Raw genomic sequence first — 19,488 nt, forward strand, 5'->3', positions numbered from 1 at the left:
CCTGGCGGGCTACAGTCTATGGGGTCGCAAAGAGTCCGCCATGACTGAGCGACTTTCACATTCATGCCTCTTTAAATAACAAATCAAGCACGTCCACAACAGCCTTTGCGTATGACCAGATCGTTTGGTTCTAAAGAAATCCTCAATAAGCAATACAGTAGAACCAAGTAGATAATTAAAGAACCCAGTAACAGTCTTGTTTGTAATAAGGCCCTTGCCGCCCGATTTTTCGGTGGCCGGTCGCGTCGGCAGCGTGGCGGGGGCCGCTGACGTCTCACAGGACCAGCGCTACGTGGCGTTTCTGCTGGCCGGGGCCGGCCTCCCGCCAGACAGCTACGCCCAGCAGGCCTTCTCTTTTTCGCATCATCTTGGCCACCGCACGCCGCCCTCTGAATTCACAAGTGCACGCGCGGCGCGGAAGCGAGTCCTCCCAGACTCCCACCCCCCACATAACCCCAGCCCGGGCCCCGGCCCTGGCCCCGGTCCCGGAAGTGCCGTGGCGGGCCGCGTATCGCAGTGGGCGGGGCGGGGCATCGCTCCCGGAAGCGTCGACCAGCCGGCTGGGCGGGGCTGCGGCTGCCACGTTGGAGCGGAACGTGGAGGTGGCCCCGGCCAGGAGGAGGGGCGGCGGCGAATGCTGGGAGAGTCCGACTGGCGCCGCGCTCACGCAGGAACCGGTCGCCGGGGGTCCCCGCCAGGTGCGTCCTCCTGTGCCCTCCTGTCCTCTTTGCGGGCCCTGGGGCCTTCGGGGAGAGCCCAGGCCCACGCCGCTCTCCCCATCTCGGTCTCATCTGGTCCCCGCCAGCCTGTGGCCCGGTCTCCGGCGGCGGCGCGCCCGGGTCTTCGTTTCGGGCCCGGCGGGACAGCGCCCGGCGTCACGGCTGCTTCGGGGATCGCGCCGGCCCGCATCCGCCGACGTTTCCTCCGCTGGGCAAAAGCACCCCTGAGGCTTGATCCAAGGTGTCCAGCCGGGGCGCGTAGCTGGCGTCTGAGGTTAGGGGACCTTCGGACCCTGGTGCACAAAGAGGTGCGGTCCCCAAGGGCGAAGGAAGGAAAGAGACCTCATCAGCATTACCTTGGTTGACTTTAGTTTGGGATTTTTTTGTTATTATTTGAGCTGTTGCCAGATTTAAAGGTTTATAGGTTTTAACTACAGGCTACTGTCACTTAACTGGGCTTGTTTTACTTTAAGAGCAGTCGCCGCCGTCGCAGCCTGTATCTCGAAGGAAGTATCATTCAGTGTTGCATGTTTTTGCTACTGATTTACTATAAGAAGAGGTTATATTACGGGGGCAGGTGTAAAATAAATCAAAATGTTGCCTGGGCTTGTGGGCATTATAAACTTTTTCATAACTCGGGGAACTAATTTTACCCGGGTCATTCTGAAGTTTCGGTGATGGTCAGTGACAAATCCTTTCCGCCAAACTGTCTTTTCTAACCACAGAATACTGAAATTGATTGTCTTTGTGGGCAACTGTAACTGTTTAATCAGTAGTTAGAGCTTCGTCCTTGAGTCATACTATCTGATGTTTTCTGTACAGAACGATTGTTCTAGAGTTGGCTAAAGTTTACCTACCTTTTCTTAGTGGTTCTTCTGTGCTCTTGGTTTCTCATTTCTCCCTAATTAACAGCCCTGGGAAAGGTTTGTAGACCCTTAGGAACTTTTGGATAAGTTGAAGTGTTTTTGTTGTTTTGAATTAATGTTACACACATCTGAGATTATTTAGGAAATGTCAAATTTGAAATGGAGTTCCAATTATATAACTTCATTTTATATAAGCAGGTTATTTTCTGAAACCAGTAAGAACAGAAAGAAACTTGTAAACTATAAAGAGCAATGATTCTTAATCTTTTGGTATTCCCCCCTCTCTCTCTCTCTCTTTTTTCTAGAAGTATTTGTGATTTTATTTTGTTTTCTGATATTCTTTTGATATTTATGTATTTATTTCTAAATTTTTATTGGAGTATAGTTGCTTCACATTGTTGGGTTAATGTCTATTATGCAGCAGAGTGGATCAGTTATATGTATACTCGTGTCCCCTCCTTTCTGGATGTCCTTCCCATTTAGGTGACCACGCAGCATTGAGTAGAGTTCCCTGTGCTGTGCAGTAGGTTCCCCTTTCTCCTTCGTTATCTGTTTTATCCAGAGTATCAAGAGTGTGTGTATGTCAGTCCCAGGCTCCCTATCATCCCATCCTCCTTCCCCCCCTTGGTATCTGTAAGCTTGTTTTCTAGATCTGTCTCTATTTGTGCTTTCAAATAGATTCATCTGTACCATTTTTCTAGATTCCACATATAAGCGATATTACACATTTTGTTTTTCTGACTTAACTTCACTCAGTATCACAGTTTCTAGGTATATCCACGTCTCTGCAAATGGCACTATTTCATTCCTTTTTATGGCTAAGAAGTATTACCTTGTGGGCTTCTGAGGTGGCTCAGTGGTAGAGAATCCACTTGCCAATGCAGGAGATGCAGGTTTGATCCCTGGGCTGGAAAGATCCCCTGGAGAAGGAAATGGCAATCCACTCCAGAATTCTTGCCTGCGAAATCCCGTGGACAGGGGAGCCTGGCGGGCTACAGTCCATGGGGTCCCAAAGAGTTGGACACAACAATGAGTAAAGAACAGCAATGACATTGTATATATCACTCCACTGTCTGTTAAGGATCTGATGAAACTACTGGATCATCTTCCTAGAAACATGCACATACACACATACAGGATTTTCTGTATAATTTCATGAGTTTTATATATTTCTAATTAAAGATTCTTATAAAATGATATTATTAAATTATTACATTGTTTTTCTAGAAATGTCATAATTCTTAAATAGGTTAATTTCAGGGACTTCCCTGGTGGTCCAGTGATTGGGACTCCACACTTCTAAGGTGGGGTGGAGGGAAGGGCACGGATGGAATCCCTGGTTGGGGAACTGGGGATCCCATATACCATGTGATGTGGCCCAAAAGAGGGTTAATTTCAGCTCAAAAAGTTTTGTTTATTAAGACTGCAGATAAGTGTGACACAATTTAGTTCAATGACCAGTGCACAGTTGCATCTTTGATTTGGTTTTGGCTGAGTGAGATGAACCTAGACCATCAATAGCATTAAATAAATTCTCTGGAACAAATGTGCCCATCCTAATGAGGTATCTTGCCCACACAAGGTGAATTTTTATTAGAGACAGTGGCAACTGGGTATTGTGTTTCTGGTTTGGGAGTCAGAGTTTCCAGTTCTGCTACCTCTTTCACTTTTTACTTTCTGAGGTCTAGTTCAGTGCTCCATGTGTGATAACATTGTGAGGTTGGAGCTTTTTAGAGGTTAGTACTATTGGGTTTTAGTGGGTTTGCTTCACAAAATCAGCTTTTAGAAAATGCAGGGGGAAAGTTTCATTTCACTGCACACAATTGTTGTGGAGAGAAACTTGGATGAATAAATAGAAGTTGTAGTCTGGATTGTAAATTTTCTTCGTAGATGTTTCTTCTGCAGATTCACTGGGGTAAACATTTTAAATGGTGACTTTTGTATTAGCTGACATTTACAAGCATTTATTTACCAGGTACCAGGCACTGTTCTCTGTGAATTCTCAGAGCAAACCTATGGCGTAGATGCTTTTATTATAGTTATTTTACCAAATGGTTAGCTGAGACACACACAGATAAAATTACATACCAAAAGTCAGAGCTAGGACACGTGGAACTGGGATTTAAACTGACAGTGTTGGCTCCAGTCTCCATACTTTAACTGCTCTTCTTTTGGTACTGTCTTACAGGGGGCATGTGTGAACAAACCATTGTCCTCGCACTTTTATTTTCATGTTTTCACAATGATTACGTTCTATGCATAATAGTTCCGAATGAAATAAATCTGCGTGGTGTGAATTCTATTGCAAAAAATTACATAGAGGATTCCCTGGCAGTCCAGTGGTTAGGAATCTGTGCTTCCCCTGCTGGGTGACACAAGTTGGATGGATCCCTGATCAATTAGCGAAAATCCCACATGCCACTCAGCACGGCCAGATAAATAAATTAAAATAAAAATATGTCATAAAAAACTACAGAAAGTTTTTAAAGCAAGTCTTACTTGGGAAATTGACATGGTTTAATCTAAGACTTCTTCATATTTTTAAGGAAACTAGTTACAACTAAATGATCATTTGTAAGAGAAGGAAATACACATGTATCTGATGAAGCTGTATTTTCATAGTATTCTTAATAGTTTGAGAATGATTGTAGCTTATGATATTTTTGTTTAATTAGATTCAAACCACTTAATGTAGTTCAAGGCCATTGTTGTAGTAGAGTATGTGATTTTTTTTTTTTAAACGATGGTATTTAAATCTTATGTTCAGTACAGTGTATTAAGTGGAACTGCTTCTGATGGCACATTGAGTGCTAAGGCCAAGAAACAGATTTTATAAATGCTTTGAATTCCCTCTTAACTCTTTTATGTTCTTGAAAATTAGTCTCTCTCTTTCAGTAAATGTTACACATTAACTAAGTGCTCCTGAATTCCTGTAGCCCTTGTACCTTTCCTTCTGGAGCTATTGTAATTATATTCAATTGGGTTTAAAGTGTATATATATATATATATATATATACACATGTGTATATATATATATATATATATATGTAGCTATTTTGTTTTCAATATTAGAAATTATTCTAAAGGCATTTTAGGAAACTTTTTTTTTTCCCCAAGCAGTACTTTGCCACTTTTTAAATAAGAAAAGATCCTTTAAACAGTTAAGAATTTAAAAATTAAATATTTTACTTAAAATTGATCTTTTTAGCGCTTCAGTCTTTTTGTATTCCTCTAAATATAGACATTCAGAATCAATCAAGCAATGCATATCTCACCCTGTGCGAAACAATTTTAGATCCAAAAAGGGTAAAAGTTGTCAGACTTGATTGAAAACAAAACAGTATTTATCCATGTGGTGAAACAAGATGACCAAACAAGATGAAACAAGTTGATAAAACAGGCAGTGGGAAAATATGTAAACAGTATGTACTAAGAGAATGTTATAAAGTTTTACAAAGATAAATGAGTTGCTTAAAGTGTGGTACAGGCAAATACAAAGAGTTTAGATCAGTGTCCATTGGATCAGTGGAACAGGTTTCATGAAGGAGATGGGACTTGAACTTGTTACTAAAGACTGTTGACTCAGAGGAGGAAGAAGGCATTTCATATAAAGAAAATAGGCTTCAGAAAGATCGAATAATGTGTAAAGGTGTCAAAAGTAGCAGAGTCAATGTTCAGATTGAAGGACCAGAAGGACCAGAAGTCAGAAGCTCCTGCCTCTTTGCAGTGTGATTCAGCCTCCTAATTCACCCAGTTTGCCTGACCTCTCCCAGTTTCTAAAGTTCATTTCTTCTTCCCTTAATTTCATCATGCATTGTAGTTTCTTTGCCATTTGTTATTTCTCCCAAATTTTAATATGTTTTTTATTATTAAAATTGAATACTTGAGCTTGTTGTAACAAGTGAGAGGTTGGACTCTCGAGCTAACTTCTGAGTTCAGATCTTGGCTCTGTCCCTTGCTAGCGTGTTCAGATTATTTAATCTTTCTGTGCTTTCCTTTTATCATCTGTTCTTCAAGTGTAAACAGTTTGACCGTGTGAGACTCAGGGCATGTTTTTAGTCTAAGGCCCTCTTAAGAAAACTATTAGAGGATGAACTTCATCCTTCAGAGGTGAGTAAGAAAACTGGCAAGAGTACTGTTGGAGAACATTGAGTATATTTAACTATTATGGACCTGAGGCTGAAACGAAAGAGGGAATAAGGAAGAAAAGATAAAATGTACATGTTACATATCTGATGATGTAGAAATTGGTCATAAAACTAAAAAATTGAGAGAACTGGGAAGCAGGAAGAAAATTGGAGGTAGAATAAATTTGTGGATTGTCTAATCTGTAATGTCTAGGAGTCAAAGGACATCATTTAAAGCTGACAAATCAGTTAGTAGAAGTATAAGTGTATTTAACAGTACAAAGGTAAACACTGAGAAAGATAATACTAATGATTATAACTGTGTAATGCAGGAGAGGCAGTAAGATTATATAAGCTAATTCTGTTAGTGCTCATAGTAATTAACTATGTAAAGAAATAAAGGATTAATGGTATCAAACGGAAATTATTTAAAATTATAGTTACAAAGATAGGACCAGAAACATACAACAAATCAGTGCTCAGAGAAAATTCAAAGCCTAAAGAAATAGTAAAAATGGATAAGTGAAGCATTTAACTAAAAAGTTAGAAAAGCTTTTTAAAAGTGAAACTAAGTAAATCCAAAATTTGACTCTTTGTAAACACTTAGTGAAACAGGTAAGTCACTTAGCTAAGCTAATTTTTCAAAGGAGGGTAGGACAAAACATGAATATTATAAGGACTAATCACCACACACAGCACAAATTAGAAGGCGCATGAGTCTATGTTTGAGTCTAAACAAATAAATTAGAAGATTGTAAAAAAGAGTACAAAAAGGAATATCATGGGAAAATATAATTTACAAAATTGACCTTGGATAAAGAAAATTCAGATGGATCAATATCCATAGAATAAACAGAGAAAATTGCCAGTTACCTTCCCTTCCAAACACCAGACCCAGATTTCTCGTAGAATTCTGGTAAATCCTTAAAGAAATAGTAATTTCAGTGTTGTTATCGAAAGTGTTCCAGAGCATGGGAAAAGAAGAAAACCTCCCACATTTGTTATGAACAAGTATAACACTGATACCAAAACCTGACAAAGAATGTACAAAAAAGGAAAATTATCGATTAAATCTCATTTAAGACTCTAGAAATGGAACTCTTTTTAAACAAAATCCAACAGCTCTGTAGTAGAATCATGGTCAAGAGAAGTTTATTCATGGTATGGAAAGATGATTCAATATTAGGAAATCTGTTAGTGCCGTATTAGTAAACCGAAGGAGAAAAATCATATGGTCATCTCCATATGATTCTCCTAATGAAGAAACATTCAACAAAATTCAACACCCAGTCTTTATGAATAGCATTCAGTAAGATAGTAATCAGTGGCTATTTCCACATACATGTTTGTATACATATGTATATTTATTTACTTGTACAGATGTAAGTGTGTGTACATCTGTAAAGGTATATGTATCTATATCTGAAATTCCAAAACCATGCCGAGTGGTGATACAGTAGGCTTTCCCACTGCAGAACAAGACAGGACAAGAAGGACCACTGTTATCACTGCTGTTGGGTGTGATACTGTTAGCACTGGCTAGCTCACACAAGAGAAAGATACCAGAGGAGTGACAATGTGAAATGAGGAGATTGGCTCTGTTGGCACATGGTATAAACCCAACAGAATCTACTGAAACACTATTCCAAAAAGAGAATTCAGTAAGAAAGCAGGATTAAAAATTAATGTAGCGAAATCATTAGCCTTCATTTAACAATAAGATCATGGACATAATAGTGGAAGGAAAAAAAAGCCACATTTACAAACAAACCAAAAGATGAAATATTTAGGAGTAAGCAAACCCAGTATGTCAAAAAATTTCAAACAATACTGAAAAATAAAAAAGAAAACTCTAAAGACATGTTCTTGATAGGAAGATTCAACATTCTGTCAGTTCTCCATAAATTAATTTATTAATTTGGTACAGGTTCAATAAAAAATACTGACAGTCTCTTTTTTTCTGGAATTAGACAAAAAATTTTCTGATTCTTTATGTAGTTTAAAAACAAAAAATAGCAAGGAAAATGGGTGGGGATTATTGAAATCATACTCATGTAAAGCCTCAGTATTTAAAGCAGTGACATGCCTAGCATGTAAATACATGGGCATAAGGAATGTTAATCACAGAATAAATGTAAATGAATACTGAAATGTAAACCTTAACCTATATCCTGGTATGTACAGGAATATAAACCTAAATATTAAATCTAGAAATAAACTTCCTGTATCTAACGTTAGTAAGAAAAAAATTTTTCAATAAATGATTTTGAAATAATAAGAAAAAATACATACTTTGAACATATTCAATACACTGTAAACCAGGATACATTTCAAGTGGCAATATCCATCAGAATTAAAATTACTTTTATTCTTTAACCCATCAGTTTTACCTCTGGAAAACTGTAGCTTTCCTTGCCCATAAGTGAAGTAACATGTATGTGTGGCCATTTATTTCAGCATTGTTTGTAAGAATAGCAGCTCAGTTGATAAGGAGTCCGCCTGCCGTGCAGGAGACTGCAGTTCGATTCCTGGGTCGGGAAGATCCGCTGGGGAAGGGAAAGGCTACACACTGCAGTATCCTGGTGTGGAGAAATCCATGGACTATACAGTCCATGGGGTCACAGAGTCAAACACTCCTGATCGACTTTCACTTTCAAAAACAATTCAGGTGTTCCTCAGTAGGAGACTAAATAATTAAATTAGAGTACATCTGAGAGTGGAATACTGTGCCATGTGAATGCATTTGTGTAAAATAACAAAATTGTTTTTGTTGGTGGTGTTTTAGCAGAATGTGGGATCTTAGTTCCCTGACTAGGGATTGAACCCACACCCCCTACATTGGAAATGTGGAGTCTTAACCATGGGACCACCTGGGGAAGTCCAACAAAGATATATTTAATGCTATAAGGACAGTATCTCCTGAGTTTTTCTACCAAAGTAGCTTTCACATAAAATATATAAAATAACAGCATATGGGATTGTAGCTCAGAGTGACCATTTACAAATTTTTTTCTGCTTTATCTTTAAAATTCTTTGGGTTTACTATATTCACCTCTGTCTTAGTCTGTTTTAATTTAAAATTGGTTTGTCAGACTACTCTTATTGTTGAGCAGTCCTGCTCCAGGAAAGCGCACCTTATTTATTATCTGCCTTCTCTTACCCATGGTATGCTGCCGCCCATCTTATCTTGACTGGGAAGCACGCTGTATGCCAAGACTAATTAACCACATGCTATCCCTGTTTTTGCACGTTTCCTTCCAGACTGATTTTTCAACTGAAGGATGATAATCTGTAAACAGAATAGCCCTGTACTCGTCTCAAAATAACAAGTTTCTTTCAAATGGTCAACATTTCCCAACAAATGATCCCTAGACCAATTTGATTTATTGGCATTCCAGCATTACTATTAATGTATTGGTTTGTCCAGTATATTTCTATGTTAAAAAATGTTCCATCTTACATGTTTATTATATTTCTATGTGAAATGTTCTCTTTAGCAGGATGAAGTTAAAGGAAGTAGATCGTACCGCCATGCAGGCATGGAGCCCCGCACAGAATCATCCCATTTACCTAGCTACAGGTAAGTTCAACAGAGAGAAGATAGTATGAGTCACCTAATTTCTTTTTTTCCACATCTGACTTATTTATACTTGTCCTTTAAGATTCAGGTCAAGCTTCAGCTCCTCTAGACAGCTTCTCCTTTCCTGACGAGATACATGCAACCTTCCTGTCAGCTGAGTTCAGTGGCCTTCCTATATGCTTGTATATCATAGTGTTAATCATGGTCTATTACATTTATAGTGTCTTCTCACTTCAGAACTGTGCTCTATCTTTATTCCTCCAGTATTAAGCACAATAGATAAAATGTAAAAAAGTTAATAAATACCAATTTGAGTGAATGAACAACAGTTTGATGCTTCATTTTTATAACAGAGTTGAAGTTGTATCATTTGTGACTATAAGCATGGAACTGTTCTTTCAGAGGTTTATCTATAGACTTAAAAAATTGTCTGCACTACCGACTCTTACAAACATCATCTCTGAGCCTTGCATCAGAATCTTACTGTTGTAGTAATGTAAGCATCTGCTCAATGGTATATGTGCTAAGATTTCAGTCATTAATGTAGCATTCATGAGTGAGATAATTGAAAAACATGCATTTAATTTCTATTTTGTATGTTTTTCTCTGAGTTTTTTTGTTTTTGCATGTGTAGTTACCATGAATATATTTTCTATAGGAACATCTGCCCAGCAATTGGATGCAACATTTAGTACCAGTGCTTCTCTTGAGATATTTGAATTAGACCTTTCTGATCCATCCTTGGATATGAAATCTTGTGCCACGTTCTCTTCTTCTCACAGGTATGAGATTCAACTTGAAATTTACATGATTATTTGATTATACGTTGTGGTTGATGCCTAGTGTGTCTTTAAGTGTTCCACTATGAAATTGTAAGGAATACCATTAGTGACATATTTTGTGAAAAATTATATGAGTTGTTTAAATAAAAGTTTAAAAAGTGTCTATATGTGTCTGTATGTTCTGTTGAATTATTACTGACTGTTGTGTGTAAGAAGGAAAGGCTCTAGTTTCTAGTATTTTTTCCCTCATGATATAGTAGAGTTACTTTCTTTTGCTTTTTTTAATCTTACCTCTTTACAGAAAAAGGTAGGCATGACTAGAAAAAAGTAGTTAGATGAATATTAAAATGTTAATAGTGATTTTCTCTGAATGGAGGTTGCTTTTTCCCCCAATCTGCTTATGTATATTTCAAATTACATTCCACAGAGAATTTTATTGACTTGGTTTCTGATATGATAGGTATTTAGATAGGTAGATTTCCAAGTATTTAAGCTATATAGAAGGATGCTTTAATTTCAGTAGTAAAATGTGCTTTATAGCCTTAATACCTTGACAGATTTTGGTGAAGAGATTGTACCTTGGCTAACAATACAGTTCAAATCATGGCGTCTCCCATGGTATGGCTTATAATCCTCCAAGCCCTCCCACTGTGCTGGGAACCCCAGATACTTTTCATCTGGCGCTTTTTCTACTAACTACCATTGTTATATTATCTCCATGCCACTTCCATACCAAATTGTAATCTTTTATTCTCCACCAGTGGGTGGAGAATTATGTCATAATAGATATAATTTTGATATCACCTTTTTACTGTCAGAATATGTAATTTTTCTTAGAAAATTTCAGATGACTCCCTTAACTGCTTTACTGTTTAACAGATGACATGTTACTGAGTACTTCTGTAGTCAAATAAAATCAGGGGAAGTGGTTGATTAGCTCTATTTTATAAATGAATCAAAAGCAGCTTAGGGAGATTAAGTAACTGGCTTAGGGTCTCGCAGATTCTAAATGGTAAATCCATTCTTAGACTCTTGTCTTCTGACACACAAATCAAGTATACTTTCTTGTTTTAGCTGTGCAAGAGTTTTTGTACCCTTCAAGGTTACAAAGTGAAACATGAGTATAAATAAAAACTGAAATGCCATTTCATCAAGTTATGTACAGTTACCAGGAATAGAGGAGAAGCAGTGTTTTTGGTGTACTTATGAAAAAGCTTAAATGTATAATTTCCAAATTATTTTCTAAGTTTATCTGACTTCATAAAAGAGTATTTTTGCTCATTTTCTTTTAAAGGTACCACAAGTTGATTTGGGGACCTCATAAGATGGATTCCAAAGGAAATATCTCTGGAGTTCTGATTGCAGGTGGTGAAAACGGAAATATTATTCTTTATGATCCCTCTAAAATTATCACTGGGGATAAGGAAGTTGTGATTGCCCAGAATGACAAGCATACTGGCCCAGTGAGAGCATTGGATGTGAACATTTTCCAGGTTAGACTTTTGATGTTTATTCATATTTCTTGAGATACGCGCTGCTTATTTGAAATAAATATATGAATTTACTGTGCCTCAGTCTCGGAGAAAGCTAAAACTGTGCCTCTGCAGGTTGATGAGTGAGTGTATTTGTATGAAGAATGAAAGGTTCAGAGTTGGCTTCAGCTGAGCAATATACTAACCCCAGGGAACGGATCAGGGTGATAGGTTTAGTTCTAGAAGTCTGGAGATGTCATGTCATCTTATGGACATTTTAAAAATAGGCACCTCAGAGGTTGGAAACCTAGGCTTTTAAAAGTCTGTCTAGATACTTCCCTGTTGGTCCAGTGGCTAAGACTCTGCATTCCCTATGCAGGAGGGCCTAGATTTGATCCCTGGTCAGAGAACTAGATCCCACATGCTACAACTAAAGGTGCTCCATGCCACGACTAACACCTGGTACATCCAAATAAAGAAATAAATAAAATATTTTTAAAAATTAAAAAAAAAATTTGTGCTAGTTCAGCATTAGTCTGGTGCTGTTGTGTGTGGATTAATCTGTTGTTTTATTAGTGCTAAATGTGTTTATGTCAAAGAGATTACTACTCTATCAAATAATAAGATATATACATAAATATAGTATAAATTTAATGGGCAATTAAGAGTCTGTACAGTTGCCATTGTAAACATTACTGAATGTTAATTATAGAAATGTATACATTAATAAAGATCTTGCATTAATAGGATATTGGAGTATAATCAGAAAATAAATATTGTCTTAAAAAAGTTTCATAGTTATTTTTCTTGTATTATAAATAGATATTTTAGATACAGACATACAGAAGCCCAAACTTCTTCATTTCTACGGTTTATGGTGCCAACTCTTTAGATAGCTAATTTCCAACAACTGCTGATTTTTGGTTCGTGTCTTATATCATAGGTGGCTACTGCCATGGAATTCCTCTATTTTCAGTGTTGTATGTCAGTTGTTATAGTAGATTAATGATAGTGAACAGTAAAGGATGAAGGTCATTTTAGGAACCTCATTGTCTTCCTGGACTTCATAACACAATTTTAGGGTCTTTTTGATCTAAAAGGTACACAACATAGTTTACCTAGAAATACTACCACCTGGCGCACGATGGAGCATACATGAAATATAAATGTGTGAGGACAGACACAGAAAACAAATTTATAGTTAACAAGGGGGAGAGGGATTGGAGAGGGATAAATTAAGAATTTGGGATTAGCAGATATGAACTACTGTATATAACAGCAGATAAACAACAAGGTCCTACTGTGTAGCATGGGGAACTAGTAATATAGTCAATATCCTATAATAAACTATAATGGAAATATATGTGTGTATGTATATATATAGATGTATACCTGGGTCACTTTACACCAGAAACTATAGTTTTGTTTTGTTTTTAATTTATTTATTTTAACTGGAGGCTAATTACTTTACAATATTGTAGTGGTTTTTGTCATACATTGACATGAATCAGCCATGGAGAAACTATAGTTTTTTAATTGAAATAAGTCAACTATACTTCAGTTTAAATTTTTTTTTTTTTTTTTTTTTTCCATTTATTTTTATTAGTTGGAGGCTAATTACTTTACATCATTGCAGTGGTTTTTGTCATACATTGAAATGAATTAGCCATGGATTTACATGTATTTCCCCATCCCGGTCCCCCCTCCCACCTCCCTCTCCACTCGATCCCTCTGGGTCTTCCCAGTGCACCAGGCCCGAGCACTTGTCTCATGCATCCAACCTGGGCTGGTGATCTGTTTCACCCTAGATAATATACATGTTTCGATGCTGTTCTCTTGAAACATCCCACCCTCGCCTTCTCCCACAGAGTCCACAAGTCTGTTCTATACATCTGAGTCTCTTTTTCTGTTTTGCATATAGGGTTATCGTTACCATCTTTCTAAAGTCCATATATATGTGTTAGTATACTGTAATGGTCTTTATCTTTCTGGCTTACTTCGCTCTGTATAATGGGCTCCAGTTTCATCCATCTCATTAGAACTGATTCAAATGAATTCTTTTTAATGGCTGAGTAATATTCCATGGTGTATATGTACCACAGCTTCCTCATCCATTCGTCTGCTGATGGGTATCTAGGTTGCTTCCATGTCCTGGCTATTATAAACAGTGCTGTGATGAACATTGGGGTGCACATGTCTCTTTCAGATCTGGTTTCCTCGGTGTGTATGCCCAGAAGTGGGATTGCTGGGTCATATGGCAGTTCTATTTCCAGCTTTTTCAGAAATCTCCACACTGTTCTCCATAGCGGCTGTACTAGTTTGCATTCCCACCAACAGTGTAAGAGGGTTCCCTTTTCTCCACACCCTCTCCAGCATTTGTTGCTTGTAGACTTTTGGATAGCAGCCATCCTGACTGGCGTATAATGGTACCTCATTGTGGTTTTGATTTGCATTTCTCTGATAATGAGTGGTGTTGAGCATCTTTTCATGTGTTTTTTTGCCATCTGTATGTCTTCCTTGGAGAAATGTCTGTTGAGTTCTTTGGCCCATTTTTTGATTGGGTCATTTATTTTTCTGGAGTTGAGCTGGAGGAGTTGCTTGTATATTTTTGAGATTAATCCTTTGTCTGTTGCTTCGTTTGCTATTATTTTCTCCCAATCTGAGGGCTGTCTTTTCACCTTGCTTATAGTTTCCTTTGTTGTGCAAAAGCTTTTAAGTTTCATTAGGTCCCATTTGTTTATTTTTGCTTTTGTTTCTAAAATTCTGGGAGGTGGGTCATAGAGGATCCTGCTGTGATTTATGTCGGAGAGTGTTTTGCCTATGTTCTCCTCTAGGAGTTTTATAGTTTCTGGTCTTACATTTAGATCTTTAATCCATTTTGAGTTTATTTTTGTGTATGGTGTTAGAAAGTGTTCTAGTTTCATTCTTTTACAGGTGGTTGACCAGTTTTCCCAGCACCACTTGTTAAAGAGATTGTCTTTTTTCCATTGTATATCCTTGCCTCCTTTGTCGAAGATAAGGTGACCATAGGTTCGTGGATTTATCTCTGGGCTTTCTATTCTGTTCCATTGATCTATATAAAATTTTTTTTAAATAAATAAATACATGAGGATTTGAGACAAGAGAGTTTACTAGTCTCATCTTGATCCAGCTCCAGAGGCTGACTTTGAAGTGCCTGTGATAGACACCATTATTTTAGCATTCAGCTACTTGAAGGCCAACAGGGTGACCTATTTTTGTCTCCCACAGTCAGATCCCCTTCCAGAGATCCAAACCACAGGCAATAATCGCCATATAAGAATTTATCCATATAATTATTTAATGTCTTATATTGAAATGCCAGTAGATGTGTTATCTTTTTCAGTTTAATAGTTTTACAATATGTTTCTTTAGAAAACTGATTAAATTTCAGATTGTTATACATAGTTTTTAGGGGTTCATGCATTTTGATTTTTTTAATTAAACAAAAAAATTATATGCCTTAAAACTGAAAGATTTTCAAAATTAATTAATTTATTTTTAATTGAAGGGCAATTGCTTTACAGTATTGTGTTCAGCCATAGGCTTACCCATGTCCCCTCCCGCTTGAACCATCCCTCCCACCTCCCTCCCCATCCCTCCCCTCTAGGTTGTTAACAAGCCAGTTTGAGTTCTCTGAAACATACAACCAATTCTGGTTGGCTGTCTATTTTACATATGGTAATATAAGTTTACATGTTACTCTCTGCATCCAGCCCACTCTCCTTCGTCCCCAACCAGCCATGTCCTTGGCTGTCCTCAGTGTCTGTGAAAACTTACAGATCTTTCCAGCTCCAAATTGGGTTATTCTGAATTCTCTTCATTATTTGTAAGTGATGTTTATTTGTTAATTCTTTCTTACTGCAGACTAATCTGGTGGCCTCTGGTGCTAACGAATCTGAAATCTACATTTGGGATCTAAATAATTTTGCAACTCCAATGACACCAGGAGCCAAAACGCAGGTATTACATTGGTTTCAGTGTAATCAAAAGAACCAAAATTGGTTTTTCTGCACTTACTGGTTTTTTTTCACACAAAATATATCTGTTTAAAATCAGTGTTTAAATGTCATTGATTTTGCTTTAGCATGATGAAGTGTTAATAAATATGTTTCTTTAGAGTATCAGCAAGTCCTTCAACAGTAAATATTTATTTAGTACTTGCCATCTCCCAGGCACTGTTTGAGGTACTAGACTGTGAGGGTAAATAAAATAGTCTTTAATAGTTTTCTTAGGTATAATATTTTATGTAGTATAGTGTTCTATATTATATAGTATTTTAGCAATATCCAACCTCAGAATAAAAATCCTAGAGAGGAAACTTACTTAAAACGAAAAAAGAAACACAAACTGTTTCCTGTATAATTCTGATAAGTTGAGAAAGAACAGTCATCTCCACCTTCTTTAGACTGTATTGACTATTCGATTTGAGTGGCTATTATAACAGGCCCTAACATTTTGGCAATCTGAGAGGTAGCATAATGATAGTATATGGTTTTCTAGGTCTAGGCTGTAACTTTTGCTCTGCCTAGATTTCTGTCACATTGACCAGCATCTACTTTGTGGTCCATTATCTTCCATGGAGCAGTTGCAAAGTAAAGAAACAGTGCTTGATTTGTAACAGGAGCTTAATAAGTGGCTGGTGAATAGACAAGGTAAAGTACTTGAACTGGTATATACCTGAGCTTTAAACTGCATATGTTGAGAACTTAAGAATATAAAAATAAATTTATGGAAGGAATAGATCAAGATTTCTAAGTAATCCGTTTTCTCAAAAGAAGAATTAGATTTTGTAGTTAAGCTTGATTACAGTTGAGAAATGGTTCTTAGTAGTTCATTCCTTCCAGCCCCCAGAAGATATCAGCTGCATTGCGTGGAACAGACAAGTGCAGCATATTCTGGCATCAGCCAGCCCCAGTGGCCGGGCCACTGTGTGGGACCTTAGAAAAAACGAACCTATCATCAAAGTCAGTGATCACAGTAACAGGGTGAGTATGTGATTGATTTGTGAGAAACACGTTTTATTTCTCCTCTAGCTATTCCTGTATTATTTATCAGAGTTGGCAACAAATCAGATTTCTATAAAGTCAAATCCTGTTTTCTTATGGACCAATCATGTTGGAACGAGAGGTGGTTTTTCCCTTTGGGGAAAATAATAAAATTCCTACTAAACCTATCTTAATGATGAAGAGAAAGATTGGTTAATCAAAGGAGTTATTCCATGATATACTAGTTGTTTTGCTTTGCCAGCTGTTCCAAAGCATTATAGCAACTAGAATGTAAAATTTTTCCCTGCTAGTAATTTTATGACTATGAAGCTGTAGTTTCCAGACTCTTGGGTTCCTCTTTTCTGATTAGGCAGTGCTAAAATGAACTGGTATTCTTCTCCTACTTGTTCAGTAGATGCTGTTGTATAACACATTACATTTTAATCTTACAGATTCATTAATATTATGTCATATGTTATAAAGTAATTTAGACACACTTCAGGGCTTGCCTTATTAATATGTTTTTAATTACTATTTTTAGTTGGACATTTAAAAAATGAGTTTGCCTAAATCAGAGAATACATATATAATTTAAAAACAATAGCAATGAGAAAACACTATAAGCATATTTCCTCAAGGTATTATTTTTCAGTGAGTCAGGAGCTTTAAAACAAGTTTCAGTGGAATAAAGTACACAATAAGCATTTCAGTCACCTTCTAGAACACTTAACAGGATCTGAGCTTCCAAGTATGTCTCAGTAATAATGTTAATTTATCCCATATGAAAATTTAAACAGTAGTTGTTGCTTTAGTCACTTTATCTTGATTTTTCTAATAAAGTAGAGGAAAGGTATTAATTTTTTAAAAATCTTCTCATCTTCATTTCTCTAAAAGTATTAAATTTTAAATTTATATAAAACTTTTCCCCTTATTACGATTTTGACAGGACAACTCATTTGTGGTATAGAATTTCTCTGGCCTGGAATGATTTGCTGTATCAAAGGGTTGGATGATTTGAAAACATTTAAACTCTTTTGTTTAAGACCACTGTTTAAGAGTGTTTAATAGAATTTAATAGTTTAGCAGGTTTTTTTTAAAAAATTTTTTAAATAAATGAAAATAATAAAATAATGAATACATAGAATATTTTTTTCATAAGCCTGAGCTGATGTTTTCTACTATTTACTCAACAAACATACATTCCTCGTGTTCATTTTGGCTTTTCATAAAGTAGTGTGATTGATAAGATGTGAGCCTTGACTATGTGCAGATGCATTGCTCTGGGCTGGCGTGGCATCCTGACGTTGCCACTCAGATGGTCCTCGCCTCTGAGGATGACAGGCTGCCAGTGGTCCAGATGTGGGACCTTCGCTTCGCCTCCTCTCCGCTCCGTGTCCTGGAAAACCATGCCAGGTATCTTGCTGCTCTTCCAAAAAGCTTGATTTGTGAGTTGTAAGAAATGTATTTACTTATTGCTTTGAATTATCAGATAATTTTATAAAATTAGGGCATCTACTTCATCTCTGTCATATGAAAGTTAGTATAAATAGTTCATTTCTATTTTAAGCAATAGTCATCTGATGTTTTGTACTGAAAAAGGGTAGCCAAATCATATCACAAAAACATGAAAATGTGTTTATGGATTTTCTACAACTTATTTCAAATAATAGGTAATAGATCAAAATTCTAGTGAATCATAGCTCTTTGGGACAACTCTTGGATCTTTGGGACATTATACAGTTTGATCTTTATTTGATTCGTCATATTTATGAAGAGTCTTCCATGACGTTAATGTCAAGCAGCAATTGAAAAGTCTGTTTTACTTCTGAGTGTTTATCTTAATTTAAAAGCAAACATTTTTGAGATTAAGTGGTTCATTCTGCTTTCAATTTTAATAAATGTGTGGATGCTCTAAAAAACATGAGAATTGTCTTATGTTAACTTTAGTAGCATTAAATTTAGTTTGTGGGAATTCCCTGGCAGTCCAGTGGTTAGGGCTCTGTGTTTCCACTGTGAGGGGCATGCGAACTAAGATCCTACAAGGTGCACAGAGTGACCAAAAAAGAATTTTGGTTTTTTTAGTTTGTAATTGTGCAGATTTCCTGTCATTTATATTCAGGTACCCAGGGAGTTTATGCATGTTTTGTTCAGTGTTTTTAAACAAGAAATAAATCTCTTTTAGTGTTAAAGTATTTTCAGTGCTTTGGGCTTTTTTCTTCTTTCCTTTTTAGGGATATATAAACTAAAGCTTTAAACTCCTTTTTCCCCCTGTGTGGTGGAATTACACACTTTGAGAAGTCTTAAAGTTTGTGACCTCTCCTTGAGCTTCCTATAAAGGAGAAAAGAATCTGGTCACAATGTAATCCTATTTAGCTGTTATGCTTCAGTCAGCTTTTTAGTAAAGAAGGGGTGATTCTGAGAAGTTTTAATATTCTTCCCATGTTTGATAAGGTTTTATTTATTTATTAAACATTTGCTTATTGAACACATACCAACCATTGTACTAGTAATACCACAAAAATCCCTGCCCACTGTTGAACAGAGTTCTCTGTGCTATACAACAGGTCCTTGTTGGGTGTCTATTTTAAATATAGCAGTGTATACATATCAGTCCCTAATTCCCAAATGTTAGCTTGATTAAGACTCATAGTAAACCTGTAGTGTAAATGCTATTATCCCATTTTACACATTGGAAATTGAAGCTTGGCAAGGCTCAACTTGGTTTAGATCAAAACTAATCATCTGCTGACTTCCAACTCAAACATCCTGGTCATTGTATCTGTGCTCTTAACATTACACTCTACTGCCAGTTTTCAGAGTGGTCACAGTTTAGCAAGACAGAATACCATACTGGGTGCCAGGAGCAAATCACCTCTCTATTTCTGTTTTCTCCCTCTATTAAATGCAAGAGTTGGATTATATGATCTTTAAGGTCC

General features: G+C 36.9%; 1 protein-coding gene across 29 annotated transcripts in view; it reads left to right on the forward strand.

Annotated features, from left to right (window-relative positions):
- The first annotated feature begins 584 nt into the window (after window positions 1-584).
- The window catches only part of SEC31A (SEC31 homolog A, COPII coat complex component), a 59,503-nt gene continuing 40,599 nt past the window's right edge, over window positions 585-19,488 (forward strand). For 6 of the 29 annotated variants that reach the window (XM_070458219.1, XM_070458222.1, XM_070458228.1 and 3 more), the window contains exons 1-7: window positions 5,611-5,695; window positions 9,210-9,292; window positions 9,951-10,074; window positions 11,369-11,567; window positions 15,432-15,527; window positions 16,412-16,552; window positions 17,823-17,965. In XM_070458219.1, the coding sequence (XP_070314320.1) occupies window positions 5,676-5,695; window positions 9,210-9,292; window positions 9,951-10,074; window positions 11,369-11,567; window positions 15,432-15,527; window positions 16,412-16,552; window positions 17,823-17,965 (806 nt within the window). In that variant the 5' untranslated portion in view covers window positions 5,611-5,675. Of the gene's footprint in view, window positions 699-925; window positions 1,028-5,606; window positions 5,696-9,209; window positions 9,293-9,950; window positions 10,075-11,368; window positions 11,568-15,431; window positions 15,528-16,411; window positions 16,553-17,822; window positions 17,966-19,488 lie in introns of those variants that run through there. The other 23 variants (XM_020892837.2, XM_070458226.1, XM_070458227.1 and 20 more) reach the window with 11 other exon arrangements.

This window comes from Odocoileus virginianus, chromosome 29 (genome assembly GCF_023699985.2).
Source record: "Odocoileus virginianus isolate 20LAN1187 ecotype Illinois chromosome 29, Ovbor_1.2, whole genome shotgun sequence".
NCBI classification, from domain to species: domain Eukaryota; kingdom Metazoa; phylum Chordata; class Mammalia; order Artiodactyla; family Cervidae; genus Odocoileus; species Odocoileus virginianus.